Source organism: Lepus europaeus, chromosome 1 (genome assembly GCF_033115175.1).
Source record: "Lepus europaeus isolate LE1 chromosome 1, mLepTim1.pri, whole genome shotgun sequence".
Taxonomy (NCBI): Eukaryota; Metazoa; Chordata; class Mammalia; order Lagomorpha; family Leporidae; genus Lepus; species Lepus europaeus.
Genome location: NC_084827.1, coordinates 126,089,516 through 126,110,768, shown reverse-complemented (window position 1 = coordinate 126,110,768; position 21,253 = coordinate 126,089,516). Strand labels below are relative to the sequence as shown.

At 38.5% G+C, this 21,253-nt stretch overlaps 1 protein-coding gene across 1 annotated transcript in view; it reads right to left on the bottom strand.

The window, feature by feature from the left end:
• Positions 1–284: 284 nt before the first annotated feature.
• Positions 285–21,253, bottom strand: part of DNAJC10 (DnaJ heat shock protein family (Hsp40) member C10) — a 60,028-nt gene continuing 39,059 nt past the window's right edge. Inside the window, exons 14-23 of the mRNA XM_062188761.1 lie at positions 18,158–18,285; positions 17,761–17,877; positions 16,017–16,118; positions 15,412–15,567; positions 12,979–13,112; positions 11,721–11,774; positions 11,314–11,461; positions 8,930–9,049; positions 6,725–6,829; positions 285–1,472 (exon numbers count right to left, since the gene is read on the bottom strand). Coding sequence (XP_062044745.1) covers positions 1,461–1,472; positions 6,725–6,829; positions 8,930–9,049; positions 11,314–11,461; positions 11,721–11,774; positions 12,979–13,112; positions 15,412–15,567; positions 16,017–16,118; positions 17,761–17,877; positions 18,158–18,285 — 1,076 coding nt within the window. The 3' untranslated portion in view covers positions 285–1,460. The remainder of the gene's footprint in view (positions 1,473–6,724; positions 6,830–8,929; positions 9,050–11,313; positions 11,462–11,720; positions 11,775–12,978; positions 13,113–15,411; positions 15,568–16,016; positions 16,119–17,760; positions 17,878–18,157; positions 18,286–21,253) is intronic.

The window sequence follows — 21,253 nt, the reverse complement described above, 5'->3', positions numbered from 1 at the left end:
ATAAGGAGTTAAGATTATATACTGAACAAAAATATAAGGAGAACAGGAAGGAGGTGAGAATGTATGTTTTCTTTTTTTGTATAAAATATAGCTATTAACAGCAACCTTTGTGACAAAATAGTGGATGTAGAATAGTGATTTTTTTTAAAAAATAGAAACTTTTCCAAAGACCATAAAATATAATCCTAATAAGTTTTCAGAAAAATCATTTTTTATTCACTGATTTTTTTTTTGAAGAACTGGAATTTTTACCATTCCAAATACTCTGAATTAGTACTAAACAACTATATTTTACTCACAATTGTGTTAAAATGTAAGGAAATACTTCTATGATTTTTTTTGGAGTCTGAACAAATTAGAACCCCCTTCCTGGATGTATATACTTGATTTTTTTTTACAAAAATAACTTACTATGCAATATTAATCTGAAAAAGGCAGCCTGACAGTAAACTAAAAGTGGAATAACCCCTGTCTCATCATAAGCTACAGTGAAACAATCCTATAAAATTAAATTATTTTTCTTATGTGAACAGCAGAGAGATTATTTTTAGTTTACAGTCCTAGTCCAATAAGACACAGGTAGAAACACAAGGTCTGGATGGTAAAAATATAAATATTAGAAAGATGCTACAAAAACCAACAATTGTATAAGGAACATTTTTATGAAAGCAATTTCAGAAAATAAGTGAACACATTTATCTTTAAAATATAAACTCTAGTTTGATATATTCGTGATACTCTACAATGCCCAATTAATTGCTTTACATTTACTTCCGATGACACAGCAATCATACATGCATTTACTCTTGCAAAAAAGTACTCAACTTGAAAATTTAGCAGTATTTCTTAAACTTTTTTAAGTGAAAGAAAAACAAAGAATCTCTGTTAACATAGCATGAAATGGATGTATCTGTTTATTTTGTAACAGTATGAGCATTTTTAAAATAAAAAATATAGTCAGAATTTTTACAACAGGTGACTGAAAGTCAAGTTACCTCTTTTTAGGCCAGTCACAAAACTTCCAGTGAAAAAGTTCACTTTGTATATCTTAGACATGTATGTAGACAACAGCAGAGAAGGCTTGTGGTGGAACCAGACACCCAAAACGTCATTGTTAGGGGACAGCAATCTACGGCCAATGGACTAAATTTGGCCTGGGGCCTGTTTTTGTATGGCACTGAGCTAAGAATGGTTTCTATTTTTCAAAGGTTGTTAAAAAAATAAATCACCAACAAAGAAGAATGCACAACAAAGAATGGTCTGTAAAATCTAAAATACTTATGATCTGGCCCTTTACAGAACAAGTCTGCAAACCATTTCTCCTAATGTTGTACAGAATTCGGAGTGTAGTTACAAACCAAGATAATGTTTATTTCCACCATGAATGTAGTAACATTCCAAAAAAGTGTCTTCAGATGTCATCTATTGGAATTTCTGTTCGTTTTTCTTAATCTTCAATATCAAAGTTCATCCTATAATAATAATACAACATAGCACCAGTTTTAATGTTAAAAAAATGCCAACATTTTTCCTTTAAAAATAACCAGTATTGTTTGGTGGATTACTACATGAAATACCTTCTGTACCACAGCAGTGGAAAAGGAAGGAATAACTCCTAGTTCTAAGCTCCCTGCAGCAGACAGTACCAACTGTAGTTTTACAGATTTACAAATTTCTATTTGGTATGTTCTTAAACCAGAGTATCATAACTGAAATTAAGATAAAGACTTAAATTCATTGAGAAAACAGTCAATGTACTAGTAAAACATAATATCAAGAAAATACAGATTTATAATTTTCTTTCCTATCTTTTAGGCTTGGATAAAATATTGCTGAAGCCTGCAGGCTGCGAAGTTTACTGGACTCCGTAGAACTGACATGGATTATAGCAGAACCAGTACACTAATACAGGTCTGTCTACAAAACTACTTCCCCAGCTCTCATCAGAGGCTGGGCTATATTTTGTCCTTTGACCTTACAGGGAGAGAATGTAACATACCTCATAGCAATTGCATTTCATTTCATTCAAAAAGCACCCCCATGGCCGGCGCTGTGGCTCAGTAGGCTAATCCTCCGCCTTGCAGCGCCGGCACACCCGGTTCTAGTCCCAGTCGGGGCACCGATCCTGTCCCGGTTGCCCCTCTTCCAGGCCAGCTCTCTGCTGTGGCCAGGGAGTGCAGTGGAGGATGGCCCAAGTTCTTGGGCCCTGCACTCCATGGGAGACCAGGAGAAGCACCTGGCTCCTGCCATCGGATCACTACCGCGGTGGCCATTGGAGGGTGAACCAACGGCAAAAAGGAAGACCTTTCTCTCTGTCTCCCTCTACTGTCCACTCTGCCTGTCTCAAAAAACAAACAAACAAACAAAAAAAAAAAAAACCCACAAAAAGCACCCCCAAATTCATGAACTCTGATCTATTTCTAAGTATACAATAGAATGCCACAGATTTAAAAACGGAAAAAATGAACTTTCTGAATAATAGGAACTATGTGATGCTTTGATATGTACACTGTGTAATATTCCTATCAGGATAAATTACCTATTCAAACACTGATCATCTCTTTATTGTGAAAACATTGAAAATCCTTTCTCCTAGTTAATAATAAATGCACTGTATTTGTTTCTTAATATCTAAATAGATTCTACTGTGCAACAGAACACAGAACTTCATCTTACCTAACTATGACTTTGTACCTATCACACCCTTCTCCTTTCTACTCTCCACAGCCTCTGGTAACCATTCTATTATCAACTTCTATGAGATCAACTTTTTTAGATTACACAAATAAGTGAGATTATATAACAATGCTCTTCTGTGCCTGGTTTATTCCACTTAATATAATGGCCCACAATTCTATCCACGTTGTCGCAAGTGACAGTATTTCATCTTTTTATGACTGAATAGTTTTCTACTGTATAATGTACCACATCTTTATCCATTTGTTGTCTGACGGACACTTAGGTTGTTTCCATTTCTTGGTTATCGTGAAGAGTGCTGCAAGAAACAGGGCAATACAGGTGTCTCTGACAGATTTAAATATATTCAGGAATGGGACAGCTGAATCATATAGTAGTTCTCTTTTTACTTTTGCAGTCTCCATGTTGCTTTGTACAATGACCACACAGTTTATATTCTTACTAAACGTGCAAGGATTCCCTTTTCTCACATCCTTACCAGCACTTCGATCTTTTGCCTTTTTGATAACAGCCAATCCAACTACCTTTTGTAGTTTTGATTTATATTTCCCTGATTAGTGATGTTGAGCATACTTCATGTACCTGTTAGCTATTCAGCTGTCTGCCTTTGGGAAATGGCTATTTAGATCTGCTTTTTTTTTTTTTTTTTTGGCTTTTGAGTTCCTTATATATTCTAGATACTAACTCTTTATCAGATGGACGCTTGCAAATATTTTCTGTGAGTTGTATTTTCACTGCTTCCTTTGTTAAGAGCTTTTAATTTGATGAAATCCTTCTCTATTTTTGCTCTTGTTTCCCACATTTCTGAGGTCTTACCCAAAAAATCCTTGCCTTGAGAATCAATTCTTTTATGTTTTCTTCTAGTGATTTCATGTCACCATTTAGGTTTCTAATTCATTTCAAGTTGATTTTTTATGGTGAAAGTTAGCAGGACAGTTACATTCTACTACATGTGGGTAATTTTCCCAGAACCATTTATTGTAGACTATCTTTTTTCCAATGTGTGCTTTCAGCATCTTTTTTTTTTTAAATTTTTATTTTATTTTTATTTTTGACAGGCAGAGTGGACAGTGAGAGAGAGAGACAGAGAGAAAGGTCTTCCTTTACCATTGGTTCACCCTCCAATGGCCGCCGTGGCCGGCGCACTGCGCTGAACCAAAGGCAGGAGCCAGGTACTTCTCCTGTCTCCCATGGGGTGCAGGGCCCAAGGACTTGGGCCATCCTCCACTGCACTCCCTGGCCATAGCAGAGAGCTGGCCTGGAAGAGGGGCAACCAGGACAGAATCTGGTGCCCCTACCGGGACTAGAACCTGGTATGCCGGTGCCGCAAGGCGGAGGATTAGCCTGTTGAGCCACGGCGCTGGCCTCTTCCAGCATCTTTTAAGAGTTAAGTTGGCTGTATATATGTGGTTTTAAGTCTAGGCTTTCTATGCTGTTCCATTAGTGTGTGTTTCTATGCCAATATCATGTTTTGGGAATGGGTGTTGTGGTATTATATATTTTGTATACAATTTATATATATATTATATATATATGTTTTTAAGATTTATTTATTTATTTGAAAGGCAGAGTTGCAGAGAGAGACCTTCCATCTGCTGGTTCATGCCCCAAATGGCTTCAACAGCCAGAGCTGGGCCCATCTGAAGCCAGGAGCCTCCTCCAGATCTTTGACACAGATGCTGGGGCCCAAAGACTTGGACCATCCTCTACTGCATTCCCAGGCCATAGCAGAGATGGATCAGAAGTAGAATACCCAGAACTTGAACTGGTGCCCATATGGGGTGCCAGCACTACAGACATTGGCTTGGACCACTATGCCACAGTGCTAGCCCTGGCTCTTTAAAGTCGTGTAGTGTAATGACTTCCTCTTGCTCAAGATTGCTTTGTCTGTTTGCGGACTGTGTGTTTCCATATGAATTTTAGGATTATTTTTTCTAATTCAGTGAAGAATGTTATAGTATTTTGATAAGGACTGCACTGAATCTGTAGGTTGCTTTGGGTACGATGGGCATTTTAACTATTTAAAAAAAAATATTTCACAGGGCAGAGTGACAGAGATCTTCCATCCACTGGTTCACGCCTGAAATGGCTGTAATGGCTGGTGTGGTTCAGGCTGAACCCAGCAGCACATAACTCTATCTGGGTTTCCTACATGGATGTAGGGGCCCAAGGACTTGGATCATTTTCCACTGCTTTTCCAGGCACATTAAATTCAATGAGCTGGATCAGAAGCAGAGCAGCCAGGACTTGAACCAGCTAGCATTGCAAGCAGTGGCTTAACCCACTGCACCAAGATGCTGGCCCCCAATATTGATTCTTATACTAACATGAGATATCTTTCAATTTCTCTGTTCTCTTTCTTTCTTCAGTGTTTCATTCTCACTGTAGAAGTCTTTGTCTTCGTTTAAAATTATTATTAGGTATCTTATTCTTGTAGTTATTGGAAACAGGATTGCATTCTTAATTTCTTTTTCAGGAATTCACTACTGGTATACACCTACACACTAATTTTTCTATGTTGACTTTGCATCCTGCAACTTTGGTGAATTTCTTATAAAATCGTGTCAAACGCAAATGGTGTCAAACTTTCTGCTTTCCAATTTGGATGTCTTTTGTTTCTTGCTTTTGACTAAGTTTTTTGGCTAGGACTTCAAGTACTATGTTGAACATCCTGTGGTGTTCCAGATTTTGGAGAGAAAGCCTTGAGACTTTCTCTATTCTATTTTAGCTGTTGGCATGCTATGATTTTCTTAGATGTGGAAAAAATGTACATCAACCTACCTTGTTCAGAAGTTTAACCAAAAAGGGATGTTGACTTTCAGCAAATGCCTTTTCTGCATCTATTGAGATGATCTTATGCCATACCAGTAAAATAGAACAAAAACCGTATAAAAATTTATTGATATATGTGAGTTAAACCATCCTTATTAGGGCTGGTTTTTGAATAAGGTAATTCTGGTCTCAAGAGAATGTATGGAAAAATTCTGTTTTTCTGGAATTATTTAAGGATAATTGGTATTAGTTCTTGTTTGGTAGAATGTAGGAGTGAAGCCATTTGGATCTTAGCTTTTCTTTAATGGGAAACTTATTACTTGTATTACTCTGTCAATCTCAGTACTCATTATTGATCTGTTCAGGTCTTCTATTTTTCATGATTCAATCTTTCTTCTTTTTTAAAGGTTTGTTTATTTGAAAGGCAGAGTTAGCAGGAGAGACAGAGAGATATTCCATTTTCTGGTTCACTCCCCAAGTGGCAGTGACAGCCAGGGTGGACCAGGCTGAATCCAGGAGCTTCTTCCAGGTCTTCCAATTGGATGCAGGAGTTTTCCCAGGCACATTTTATCAGAAACAGAGTAGCTGGAACTCAAACTGCTACCCACATGGGCAGCCAGTGTCACAGGCAAAGGCTTAACCCACTGTGCCACAACACCTCCCCTTAATTCAATCTTGAAATAAATTGCTAAATTTCCATATTGTATAGTTTCCTGAATCATTTACATTTGAACAATATTTAACATATGACTATAGTTACTTTTTTACAACTTGGGATATATAACAAAATTCCCATTTTAAAAGGATTTTAGTATATTCAGAGTTATGTTTAATATCATTACAATCTAGTTGTATTTTCTATAACCCAAAAAGAAACTGTTACCCAAGAGCAGTCACCTCACACTTCCCCAATGCCAGACTACCACTAAAATGTTTCATCTCCTTGGATTCATCTATTCCAGGCATTTACATAGATGGAATCATACTATATATGGCCTTTGTGATTGGCTCCATTCATCCATCTTGTAGTGTGTTTTAGGACTTTACTCCTTTTCAAGGCTGAAATTCCACTGTATAGATACACCACATTTCTTCATTAGTCAATGGTCATTCGGGTTTCCTTTTTTTTTTTTTGGGCTATTATGAGTGATGCTTTTAACATCTGTAATGGACCACAATCACTATTTTTATAGTTAAATGATTTTGTCCAAATTTCTAAGCATTTCAGTATCTCGAGGCTTGGCTTAGTCCTTACCTTATCTCGCTTTCCTTGAGTTTGGAGAGTTTCCAATTTTCCATCTATTAAGGTAGCAATTGCTTTTGCATCTCTAGAATGTATTTGTTCTTCCCAAATATTCCTCTAAAATAAAAATATTTTTAAGTATTTAATCAAAACATGGTATTTCCACCTAAGGAACTTGACACTATGCTTTAAAGTTATTTTTTCCAAAATTGTGTTTGAAATTAAAGTTTATTCAAGGAAATAATGCTGGAAAAAGTGCACTACTGACTCCAAAAGCCTCTAAACAGTTAACTTATATGAGGAAAGTTGTCTGCAGAGAACTGAAATCATGCTAATCTAATACAGTCACTGACAACATCTTGATCAACTGTAATAAGGGAATATAATGCATAGCCTCTAGTTTTCACATTCTTGGTGTGAACCCCAATTCCTAAATTCACTATAATTTTGTTTTTGTGTGTAACTGGTTACTGGTTAGTATTTCAGTTTACTGTAATCATTATTCCGCTTTGGCCCTGTCTGTCCAGGACTTCTGGATACCATACTTGTCTTTTAGTCTGGACAGGGATATCTAGCTCCTAACTTTGTTCTTTGGTCCCCTCTGGATATATGACAACATCATTTTTTCAAATAGCCCTTTCAACAGCTTGGTTAGTTCTGTGACTGCTCATTATGTGGATCCTTCTCTAATACCATCCTACCTGAATATACCCATTTCTCAATTGTTCTGAAAACTAAGAAACAGAGCTGCTGATTCTAAAGAAAGGTTCGACTTCTGATATAAACACGCTGACCTTCACATAGAGTGTCTTAACAAATCAAAAATCTCCACTGAAAAATCTGTTTGTGCCATTTCTAGATTTCTGAAATGTTTCTTAGCTCTATTTTACAATGTATGATAACTACCAATGAATAACATTAGATCTTAACTTGATATTCTCCAAGAGTACATGGCAAGTAGTTTATTACAGTTCATTTTCTCTCCTAAAGGAAGCTCATTACTTTGAAATTTATTTAGCAGTGGAAGGCATTTTTGAATAGAAACACAGTAGTATGTATTACATGGTGTTCTTAGTGACCTCAACAGCCACTGTAAACTTGAGACATTAATTGGTCTTACTATTTATTTATTTATTTTTTGTTCAACAAACCACATCAACATTAAGACAGTATCAATAATTGTTATCAGTTCATTCTAGTCACAGAAGTAGCCCCATTTACTTACGACCAGCATTCAAATCTGTTTTCATCATTTTGGGTTTATTAGTTGTTTATCTCTTCTGCAATCCATGGTATCGAGTTTCAATTATTACCTACTACCTTTGAATTACATGTTTTTTTCATCCATATACAGTAAATTTTAAAGTAATCATAGATCATTAAAACTACAGTAAAAGTCTCTTTCTGGCTACAAATGATTAAGTGACATTGCAAGGCACATAATTTACTATTGGGATATTACAAAAGAATGAGAAATCTATTACTTTTTTACAAACCAATTGAGTATAAGAAACCCAGTCTTGATTCTCTCTGAAATACCAAAATTCTTGGTGAAATCTATTCCTATGCATTTAAAAAATTGTATCACAATTCTGTCAAAGACCTCTTCTTTTACTTGGGAATACAGCAAAGGTCAAGAGTACTTTCAGTTTGCAGTTACACTGACTGCAAGATGCAGCTTGTGTATGACAGAAGCTATTACTTGGATGTTGTAAAGACCCACTGGTAGAATTCTAGGTTTTTTTTTTTTGTTTTCCTTAATTGAAAACAATACATACTGTCAGTGGTACCCAAAATTAAGTATGACTAAAACAAGGAACTCTAACTTCCATTTTGTAATCTATATAACTATTCCTTAACCTAAATGCTCAGATAAAAGGTTACTTCAAAAGTAATATATATTCATTCAGTAAACAAGTGGGAAACGTAAAACTTTACAGAAAATAATTACCTGTATTCCACCAGCTAAAGATAACCACTATCAATATTTTGTTTCTTTCTAGTAGTATTACTATTCATAAGAATAAAAATATTTAAGGCACATGAGATCACATCAATTGTGAGATAGAAAAACATGATGACTTGGGATTCAGATGTGGACAAAAAGATGCTTGTTTCAGTAATATACGATAATATAGAAATGATAAAGGGAAAAGAAACTAGGGAACATTTCTGAGAATGAAAACAATCTGCCTTATGAGCAAAGCCTGTACTTACCTTTGTTCTGTCATAGAGAAAAAGTTTCACAGTTGGATAAGCTTTGATACCCGCTTTCTGGCATGTCTGAGCATAAGCCTGACAGTCTACCTTTCCAGCTTTCACTTTTCCTTTAATCAACTGAAACAAGGAAAATATGATCTGTTATTTTCTCTTTGGCAGTAACTGTTTTGGCAACCACTAAGCAGTATGATTTGAAATATTTCCCATCTTTTCACTCATATTAAGGATTTGTTATCTAAAAAACTTGATTTAATCCTCAACAAGACTGTAAATTTTTCTTGTCCTTAGGATCCTAATTACCAGCACCAGCTCTCATACACAAATAAACTATCCTGCCTTATCAAGAATACTGAGCAGCTGTATCCTGAACTTTCTCAACTTCTCCCTGCTACCCACATCTTGCTTAGCACATGACAAGTACATTTTTGTTTTCATCTTTTATCCTTCCCCAAGTCTCTGTAATGAGAGCATTCTCTGTCCAATGGATGGATCACTATGCCACTTATATTCTCCAGTTCCTCACTGTTAGCTCTGTTTCAGGGTATATATGTATGAATAAAAAGATTCCTTTCTGGAGTGCAATGGTTCCTCTAGCTACCACCCTGCTTCTCTCTCTAAGCAGCATTCTGTTCTTTCAACGCTTTCTCATCATCTACTTATTTGGGAACATGTTTTAGTCTGGCTTCTGTTCTTACTGCTCTTCTCCACTGAAATGGTCCCACAGGACCAACCCAAATGAACACTTTTCAGTCTGCTTAATGGGCATGTGATACTGTTGACCATTCTTGGCATCTGTCATTATTCTCTCACCACTCTGGATGTTCTCTCTTTTTTCCAGTATAAACATCTCCTTTTCCTGCTCCTCAAGTTATAATATCTAATGCGAATTATCTTTTAAAATCCCAGCATGTTCTATACACCGCTCTGCTGACAGTCTAATCTTCCCTCCTCCATTTCATATTGAATTGGGTAGTAACCTGCTGCAGACAGCTGCCTCATAAGCACCTCAAGCACAGCATGCTTAAATTCTTTTGGGGCCAGTGGTGCGGCACATAGGGTAAAACTACCACTTGAGATGTCACATCCCATAGCAAGTACGCTTTTTGTACACAAGGGAGAAAATATTTTGTTACTGAGAAAATCAGAGTAAGTAAAAACCTCTGAAGGACAAGTCAATAACATTGTCTTCCATAGCTTGTAGAGATTTGATATCCCTCTGCTTAAAAATGGTCATGGTTACTTTTTTTTTTTAATTTTATTTTTTTTTATTTTTTGACAGGCAGAGTGCACAGTGAGAGAGAGTGACAGAGAGAAAGGTCTTTCTTTTTCCGTTGGTTCACCCCCCAATTGCTGCTGCAGCCGGCGCACTGTGCTGATCCATAGCCAGGAGCCAGGTGTTTCTCCTGGTCTCCCTTGCGGGTGCAGGGCCCAAGCACTTGGGCCATCCTCCACTGCACTCCCGGGCCACAGCAGAGAGCTGGACTGGAAGAGGAGCCACCGGGACAGAATCCGGCACCCTGACCGGGACTAGAACCTGGGGTGCCGGCACCGCAGGCGGAGGATTAGCCTAGTGAGCCGCAGCGCCAGCCCATAGTTACTTTTATTTTGGGCTTGTAGATCTAATGCTCTCTCATTCCTATTATACTACCAATGGCCAGAGCTCCTTGAGTTATGTAGGCAAGGAGTCTATCAGTCTGGATTAGGTCATTAACAACATTGTTATGATAAAGAAACACCAAAAACTGAGTGCACTGAATGTATATATTCAGTTTAATTTTATAAGCATTTGCTGACTTGAATAAGGCAGGGGACTTACTCAAGTTTTAGGGAAGAAAAAGAGGTGTGAAGAAATAGTTAATGCTTATCATATATGTATAGTGATGGAATACAAGACATTAGGTGACAATGATTAATGAGAAGGGTAGAAGGCACAGGACAAGTGCCTTCAGAGCTGTAGAATGAGGAGAAAAACTCCAGAAGATCAAGGTAAATGCAGGCTGTTAGAGGGCGTAGCATGCACATAAAGAGACTAGCAATGGAAGACAGGACATGACAGATTTCAAAAACATTCAGGAGACAGAAGCGATAGGATCTAGTGATTGCTGGCCTGGAGGGCAGCAGAATATTGATAAGTGAAGGAGTTAGGAGACCAGAGATAGAGGAAAGCTTTCTGGCTTGTATGGCTATGGGCTACATGGGCAATGATATTAATCAAGAGAAAGAAGATGTTAGTTGAAAGCTTTAATAAGAAATCTACTGTAAAGATTATAATTATACAAATGTAATAGTTTTCTAAAATGAAAACAATTACATTTACAAAGTTCTGTCTAATTATTAAAACATTCCAATGACTACAACTTAAGTAGATAGACCAGACTTACCCTAGCCAGGAGCTCAAACTCTGGAGCAAAATTTTGGCACGGTCCACACCAAGGCGCATAGAAATCAACCACCCAGTGGTTTTTCCCTTGTAAAACTTTTTCATTGAAAGTTTGAGGTGTTAAATCTATGGACACTTGAGGTAAAAATCTGTAGCAAGTGATCAAAGTCATTTTTTATTATACAAAATCAAAGCAAACATCTAAAATATAATTATTGCATGGTTTTCTAAATTAAAAATGGCTTCACCAATAGCCATGTGCTTTTTTTTATAAATATATTCCTTTACTAAGTAAGTTAAAATCCCAGGACATTATATAACCCACAGTAAATTTAACTATAGACAAAAAGCAGAATAAAAATAGCTTTAAATCTACTTAATACAATAATACATACTTTAGTTACTCACCCCAGACCCCAGATTCTTAGGGAATAAGCATCCCTATTCCAACCATTGTAACTACTGAAAGAAGAAAAAATATGTAAGTTGTAATCTTACTATAAGTAATTTAAGAAATAAATAGTTGATTGACTGACTAATGTGGGTGATCCCACGAGACTGCTTGCCTAGCCCATGCAGTTAGCCTGACTGCTGGCAGGCGGTGGGAGCCCCAGGCACAATTTCCTCCATCCCTGCATTCTGCAAGCTAGGTAATGCTCCCGGGTGTGGCCCAGACCCACCTGGAAAGCTACCCTAGCTACGTGACCTTCAAGCCGATGGGAGAGGCATGTTAGTGCCAGTGTCGGTTCTGTCCTATAGAGTTGGTGTTTGCCCTGAATTAGTTACGCCCCTTCTGCCTGCCTCCATGGTAGTGACTAAGGATGGACATGTTCACCAAAGCCTGCCCCCGGTGCTTCTTGTTGAAGTACACTGTCACCTCACTCTCCCTGACGGTACGGGAAGTCCACAGACTATCAATATTGGTGGCACAGCTTCCCAAGTATGTTCTCTACTCTTGTCTCTTTCTGCTAAAGCCAGACAGGATATCTAGCTGTCTGCTGGATACCTGCAGACCTATGGCAACTGCAAAACCTAAAAGGTCCAAGATTTTATCTTCTGAACCTGTAAGTCATTAATGTTTCTCAGATTACTACCTATTTTTAAGATCCACAGAAAAAATTACCTCAAAGTACAGGCTTTCATGTTTTTCTCACAGTTTTGATTCTTTCTTCCTTTGAAACCCACGGCTCCTTTTTACTTCAATAAATTTCATCATACTCTACCTTTAATTGGAGTTTCTCCCTGAAATTCCACATAGTATAGTGGAAACATATGGATACAGACAGACCTTAGCAACTATGCCTTGGGAAAGTAATAGCAGGTCTCAGAATCAGTTTACTTTTCTATAATACAGTATACAAAAGGTAACAATTCCTACTTCAGAGTGTATGTGAGGACTAGTGGAAACAATGTGAATACAGTACCTAGTACAGTACCTGAACCTAAATCATATTAGCTTTTCCTCTCATTTTTTTCAGCTGTATTACAAGCTTCCTGAACAAGGGATTGCTTGATTCTCTTTTAATCTTCTGAAGTGCTCATTAACATACTATGTTAAACATGGTGGGTTCCCAATAAACATTTGTGGAGATAATTTTTATTTACTTAGGGTAATTTAAATGCTAACAGCACAATTAAATAGTTTAAAATTTCAGAGAATACCTACTGATACTGAAAACCTTTATTTGATTTCTGGGGAAAAAATCTTATCTCAGGATATCTCTGAACGTTTTCTTGAGTACAGAAAGAATGGTACTGCTGGCAATCTATACTGCCCACATTGATCAGTCCAGTTAATGCCTATAAAAGAGAAAAAGGCAACCATGTATCAAAATGAAGAATAAAATCAACGAAATGGTTTCATTAGTGATTTTTACCAAATGAAAGCAGGTAAGGAGTTGACACAGACCATTTATACTAATGAATTTAATACTATAATTCTTACAGATTAAACAACTCACTACATCCATTCATTACATGGAAAAAGTTATATATTTCTAAAAGTCAGAGGGTTACAAATCAAGCACTACTTTTTTCAATGGAGGTAAGCATTACAGATACCTTATTGAATCATACCCAAATTTAAAAATTTTATTGAAAAGACACAAAAACATAAATTTAAGGTTTTATGAAATATTAATTGTACTTTTAATTCTGGTATTTAAATTTTTTTAATCATTCATGATTTCCAAATATAAATGTTTTACTGCTCAAGGCCATTTTTTGTTTTTAAATAAATTGGCCGGTGCCGTGGCTCAACAGGCTAATCCTCCGCCTTGTGGTGCTGGCACACCGGGTTCTAGTCCCGGCTGGGGCATTGGATTCTATCCCGGTTGCCCCTCTTCCAGGCCAGCTCTCTGCTATGGCCCGGGAAGGCAGTGGAGGATGGCCCAAGTGCTTGGGCCCTGCACCTGCATGGGAGACCAGGAGAAGCACCTGGCTCCTGGCTTCGGATCAGTGCGATGCGCCGGCTGCAGCGGCCATTGGAGGGTGAACCAATGGCAAAAAGGAAGACCTTTCTCTCTGTCTCTCTCTATCCACTCTGTCAAAAAAAAAAAAAAAAAAAAGATATCTCTCTCTCCCTCTCTGTATCTCTCTGCCTATACCCTTACCTCTCTGTAACTACCTTTCAAATAAATAAGGGGCTGGCACTTCTTTAAAAATAAATAAATACATAAATTAACCCTGTTAGCTCCTCTTTAAAATAATGTTTATTTCCAGGGCTGGTGTTGTGGTGCAGCAGGTTGGGCCACCAGCTGCTCTGCTTCCAATCCAGCTCCTGCCTGATGCACTTGGAAAAGATGACAGCCCAAGTGCCTGGGTCCATATACTCATGTGGGATACCTGATGGAGTTCCAGAATCCTGGTTTCAGCCTGGCCCTGACCTTGGCCTTGCAGCCATTTGGGGAGAGAACCAGTGGATGGAAGAGCTCTAATTCTGCCTTTTTAAAAAATATTTATTTATTTAAATGTTTATTTCCAACTACTTGAAAGGCACAGAGAGATGTTTCCCATCAGCTGATTCATTCCCCAAATACGTGCAACAGCCAGGGCTGGGTCAAAGCCAGGAACTTCATCTGGGGCTCCCACGTGGGTGGCAGGGGCCCAAGCACTTGAGCCATCATCTGCTGCCTCCCAGAATGCATTAGTGGGAAACTGGATTGGAAGCACAGTAGCTGGGACTTGAACTGGCACTCAGATATGGGACAGGGGCATCCCAAGCAGTGGCTTAACCTGCTGTGCCACAATGCCTGCCACTCAACACCATCTTTTTAAATTCCCGAATATTGCTAAGAAAGGGCATCATTAAGTTTTAAAAACAAGCAGTACGGGCCGGCGCCGCGGCTCACTAGGCTAATCCTCTGCCTTGCGGCGCCGGCACACCGGGTTCTAGTCCCGGTCAGGGCACCGATCCTGTCCCGGTTGCTCCTCTTCCAGGCCAGCTCTCTGCTGTGGCCAGGGAGTGCAGTGGAGGATGGCCCAAGTCCTTGGGCCCTGCACCCCATGGGAGACCAGGAGAAGCACCTGGCTCCTGCCATTGGATCAGCGCGGTGCGCCGGCTGCAGCGTGCCTACCGTGGCGGCCATTGGAGGGTGAACCAACGGCAAAAGGAAGACCTTTCTCTCTGCTTTCTCTCACTGTCCACTCTGTCAAAAATTAAAAACAAAAAAACAAAAAAACAAAGCAGTAGTATTTGGCCTTGTGGTTAAGATTCTGGTTGGTACACCTGCACCCCAAGTTGCGACACCTGGGTTTGATTCCTGGCTTCAGCCTACCCCAGTCCTATCCTAGTGTCATGTGTATTTGGGAGTGAACCAGCAGATGGGAAGCTCTGTTTCTTTCAAACTGATAATCAATTAGGAGTAGAAAATATTTAAACAAAATGCAGTAGATTTTGGGACTGATATTAGCTGCACTCGCACAAAAAAGGCGACTCTTTTTAAAGAATACAATTCTCTTAACAGAATTAGAGCTGGAATATACATGGTATAGATTAAGTAATAATCTAGTTTTGGATTCATTCATCTCCATTTCAAAATAACTTAAATAAACATTCTTAGTAAGTGGGTAAGATTTATAAGAAACCAGTTTACTATACCCGAGCCATTCTTTTCCATTCTGGCATTAATACTTGACACGGATGACACCATGGAGAATAGAAATCAACCATCCAAACTTCATCATATTTTCGTTTCTTAACTAGTTCGTTGAATGTGGTAGGTGTAAGGGAGATCACAGAAGGATTCCTAAGATCCTAAAGGGAACATAGCTTCTATTATAATAGTTAAAAAAAATTCACATATTCTTGGCAAATGGTTGGCATGTCATTTAGAAAGTTCCTGTTTTTGAGACATCAAAAGATTCTTAAGGAAACTACTTAATCATGACTTTAACACAAAGGAGATAAGCTTGTTGCTGTAGTTGCAGGGTACATCTGGTTTCAGAGAAAATGGGGTCTGGAGGTTTAACAGAGCTTTAAGTGAAAATGTAATTTCATCTACTCAATAATTAGTTGGGTCTACTATACACAACATTTTATACTAGATAACAAACAAGATTTATTCTCATGTAGATAAGTTTTATAATAAAATGAGTCATTTTCTTGGCAGAAAATGTTTGGCATGAAAAGAATAAATCTCATTAAATATTCATACAAAGCATACATTTAACAGATTTTTAGTCACAGGCTACCACTTAAAATACCTCTATGAACTCCAAGATCTGTTCTGCAGAATGATGTCCTTCATACTCATGAATGTTGGACTGGTTGAATACCACTGTTGTTGGATAAGCCTGAATGTTATACTGTAAAGAAGAATACAAGTTTAATAAAGATTTATAAATTTACTTACTTACTTGTTTCAAATTTATAACCAATGGGCCTTTAGGTAACAACAGTGTAATTTTAAAAACCCATTGCTAGGGACTGAAAAATTTTAGCCTAGCCAAATTTGGCAAAGAGAATGGATTCATGGTGTACTGACAAATACTAAATCCTGATTATAGCTCCTTCATTTTCCATGAAAACCAGAGCCATCAATATGTTGAGAAGTGAGCATATGTAATTAGTACTTAGCCCTTTCTTACTCTCCTCAATCAAGGTAAGAAAACTGTTATCTCTAACTTGAATCTTCTTCTGAAATAAATAAATAACATACATATTCAGGTAATTTCTACATGTTCTTGGAACTGAGGAATATTTATTTACCTAGGAAAATATTTTGATATAAACAAGTTTCAAAAACCTCATTCATGACTGGCACCGTGGCTCATTAGGCTAATCCTCCGCTTTGCGGTGCCGGCACACTGGGTTCTAGTCCCGGTCGGGGTGCCAGATTCTGTCTCGGTTGCTCCTCTTCCAGGCCAGCTCTCTGCTGTGGCCCAGGAGTGCAGTGGAGGATGGCCCAAGTGCTTGGGCCCTGCACCCGCATGGGAGACCAGGAGAAGCACCCGGCTCCTGCCTTCGGATCAGCGCGATGTGTCAGCGACAGTGCGCCGGCTGCGGCGGCCATTGGAGGGTGAACCAACGGCAAAAGGAAGACCTTTCTCTCTCTGTCTCTCTCTCTCACTGTCCATCCTGCTTGTCAAAAATTAGAAAAAGAAAAAAAAAAAACCTCATTCATTGCTTCAGTTTCCTCTTATAGCCTACAAAAAGTTCATGAAAAATGTATATTATGAAAAATTACAGATTTTAAATTTGTCTTCCCGCAAAATAAACTTAATTCCATTCTTCAATAACTTTTAAAAGTAACCTCCTAGTAACTACACTTAGAAGATAAACATGAGCAATGCCAAAGAATAAAAATTATAGACTGCCAAAAGGCAACATTACCTTAAAGACCTTAAGCAAACAGGAAATTGTGGAAGCATTTTATCAAATCAACTAGATAGTTGCCTGAGTTTGCTAAGAACTTACCTACATTCTCACCCCAGTCATGATTTGTTAGAATTACTCTAAATGGAAGAGGTACATCTGAAGAAACATTATCTTTTCAACATCAAATGGCTAAGAGATCTCTTTCACAAAACAAATTTAATTAAAGTTTTTCTCTAATTTTCTTAATTTTTAATTTTTATTTATTTTTTTATTTTTTGACAGGCAGAGTGGACAGTGAGAGAGAGAGAGACAGAGAGAAAGGTCTTCCTTTGCCGTTGGTTCACCCCCCAATGGCTGCCGCCACCGGCGCACTGTGGCCGGTGCACTGCGCTGATCCGAAGGCAGGAGCCAGGTGCTTCTCCTGGTCTCCCATGTGGGTGCAGGGCCCAAGCACTTGGGCCATCCTCCACTGCACTCCTGGGCCATAGCAGAGAGCTGGCCTGGAAGAGGGGCAACCGGGACAGAATCCGGCGCCCTGACTGGGACTAGAACCCGGTGTGCCGCAAGGTGGAGGATTAGCCTAGTGAGCCGCGGCGCCGGGTTAATTAAAGTTTTTATACTTTGTCTTACCATGTTACAGAGTCCCTCATGAATTGTACAATCTAGTGTACCAAACTTGAGCTGACCATAAAGAAGAGTTGATGCTTTTCTTAACTCTGGCAGTAAAGCTCGACATGGTGGACACCACTAGAAAAGAAAAGTATTTATAAGCATTGAGCCAAATGAAACAAAAACCCATAATTTTTTGAACAAACAAGCTAAGACAAATGATACTTCATGGCAACTCTATGGGTATATTATTAATCCTTGGGGAAAGGTAATTACTATTTACTCTCACTTAGAAGCAATATGTAATAGTGGTCAAAACCCATTGACACCTTTCTAATACTAAAGACACTTATCAAGAAAATGTCTTTTTGCCATGTCAACCGAAAATCTGACAATACTGATTAAAAAAAAAACTTACAGGGGCAAAAAAATCAACAAGCCATGGTTCTTTGTCATTGGCAGGAAAATTCTGAGGTCCAAGTGTAGTAACATGAGAATTAACACTTTCTTTGGCAAAGGCAAGTATATCATATAGAATCTTCTTTCCTTTGAAATCAAATAAAAAAAATTAAAACTACATCCTGCATTTTGTACTTACAGAAACATTTCAAAGATTTGAACTAAGTGATCTTGGGATAGTTTCAGTGTCTGTACTTTATGTCTTTGCACTCTGCTTTTGAGGACTAGTAAAAACGTCAATGCCTCTTTGAAACATTCCCTCATCCCCAGAGGTAGAATAAACAATTCTATATCATGTTCTTTTTGATTCCTTATGGATATACCTGGATATCATATCAATATCTCAAACACAGTGTATTCTTATTAAAGCTGAGTTATTCCCCCCACTGAACTTACTCCTTTTTTTACCTTCCCCAGTTTGTTTGACAATAAGATAATTATTCACTCAGTGCCTAAATAAGAGTCCCCAGAGATCTTACTTTTTTTTCTGACCTTGTATCACATCCCCATCCATTCTATGTCTCACAAGGTCCAACCTCATGCTACTGCATGAATTCAATTTGGCCTACTGCAATAACTAAGCTGGTGTTTCTGTCCCTAGCCTTCCTTAAGTACTCCATTTTCTACATGGTTAGCACAATCAACTTACAGAAAAATTAATCTCATACTGTTCCCTTGTGTAAACACCTTTGATAGTTTCCCACTGCTGTTTTGACAAATGGTATCTTATTCAGAGTCTAGTTCATTCTGCCAAATGCCTTTTAACTTAGTCTCTCAATAGTCAAAGTCAAGTCAAGTCCCTACTATGTGCTAGACCTTGTTTAAAGACATACTTCCTCTCTTACAGAGCAAATGGTCCAACAGAAGAAACATTTTCACAAAAACATAAATATAGAAAGACAAATGACATCACATTATTTTTTCTAACACTTTAGCTGCTGTTTGACTGGATTCATGAATTTCTTAATGTCTGACCATCCCTTATTCTGATTAGACAATTTTCATACTCAGTTTTCATTATCACTCAATAGGGTATTTATTTATAGCCCACATTCCTCTCCTGGGTCCAGGTCCCTGTTCAACTGTGAAGTGGGTTTGTCTACTCTATACTTACCCCTTACCCAGTGTTCTCTTCCTCACTGCATGGTACAATTATTTAACTGCTGATTCACCAAGTCAGAAACATGGGTGTTATCAGGGTTTTTCTCTTCAGCAATCACTAAGTTATAATGATTTTATATTTATAAAACATATCTCTTCTTAATCATTTTCTTAATTAACATTTCATTAAAGCAACCATCTTCTCTAATATACATTATTGAATCCATCTTGTGCCTCTCTTCTTCCAATTCTGCTGCCATTCATTCTAGGCAGCTGCTCACCTTTTTAAAATGTAAAAAGAAGATGGGCAGGTGTTGTGGAACAGTGGGTAAGTCACTGTTTGGGATATCTACCTCCCATATTCTGGAGAAGTTTGTGTCCTGAATACTCTGCTTCTGATGCAGTCTCCTATTAGTGCATCCTGGAAGGTAGCAGTTGATGGTTCAAGTACTTGGGCCCCTGCCACTCACATGGGAGACAACGATGGAGTTCAAGGCTTTTAGCTTTGGCCTGGCCCAGACCTAGCTAGTGTAGGCATTTGGAGAATGAACCAGCACATGGAAAATTTCTTTCTCTGTTGCTCTGCCTTTCAAGTAGATACAAATAGACAACCAGTGAGATAATATCTTTGCTTAAACTCATCTATATCTGTGCTTTGTCTTCAGGAAATGTCCAAAGCCTTTACCTGACAAATTAAATATATAATTTGGACCTCTGCTGCCCTCTCCCGCCTCAACATACTATTAATTCTGAAGTTATTATCAAAGAGCAGGGGTCTGCGCTGTGGCATAGTGGGTAAAGCCGGGGCCTGCAGTGATGGCATCCCGTATGGGTGCCGTTTCGAGTCCTGACTGTTCTGCTTCCAATCCAGCTCTCGGCTATGCAGAAGATGGCCTAAGTCCTTGAGCCGCTGCACCCACGTGGGGGACCTGGAGGAAGCTCCTGGCTCTGGATCATCACAGCTACAGCTGTTGCGGCCAATTGGGGACAGAACCAGCAGATGGATGACCTCTCTCCCTGCCTCTCCTTCTCTCTCTCTGTAACTCTGCCTTTCAAATAAATAAATCTTAAAAAAAAAAAAAAATCAGTAAGACTCTCAGTACAGAGCCTATGAATACATTTGTGGTTACAATGTATTTGCCACCTTTTCATTTGGGCAAGCACCACTTCAAATCTCAACAGAGTTGCTCTGTGTAGTGCTTGCTATAATCCCAGAATATTGTGCCTCCTAAGAGCAAATGAAGCTCATCTCTCTATGGTAATCCGGTTCTAAGACAGTGACATCTCCTTGAGTATTCATACCATTGGTTGTACCAGGGTTGGTTAAGGCAACCAATGGAACACGGGGATGTGATGGTTTGTCTTAAGAACAGCTTATAAAAGATATTGTTGCTTCTATCTTTTTCTTCTTTCTCTTTGAATATTTGTTCTGGGAGAAGCCAGCAACCATACTGTGAACAATGCCATTTAGAGGCCCATGTGGTGAGGAACTGAGGCCTCTGCCAACAGCCAGCGAACAACTCCGAACTTACACTAATCCCAAGAATCAACGTGAAACCAGATCCTGTAACCACAGTCTAGGCTTCAGATGATCACAGACCTCATTTTGACCATAACCTCATGTGAAAACCTGAGTCCAAAACCATCCGGCTAAGCAGTTCTGACTACTGGCCAACAAAAACTAATGAGAATAAATTTTTTTAAGCTGCTGAATTTTGGGGGTAATTACAACTTGGCAAGGTAACTAATGTTCTCCACTTCAGACATTTGCAAAATTTGTCCATTTACTTGTGTGCTTTCCCTCCTGATCCATACTGTTCTTTAGGGTAAAGTAGACTGAACATTTTTTCCTATTCTCTATTACTGTACTTTGTACACACAGAGGCTCAATACCTAGTTAAATCCAAAGAAACAACACATGTTATAAAGTTGGTAATGGCACATTAAAGGAAGT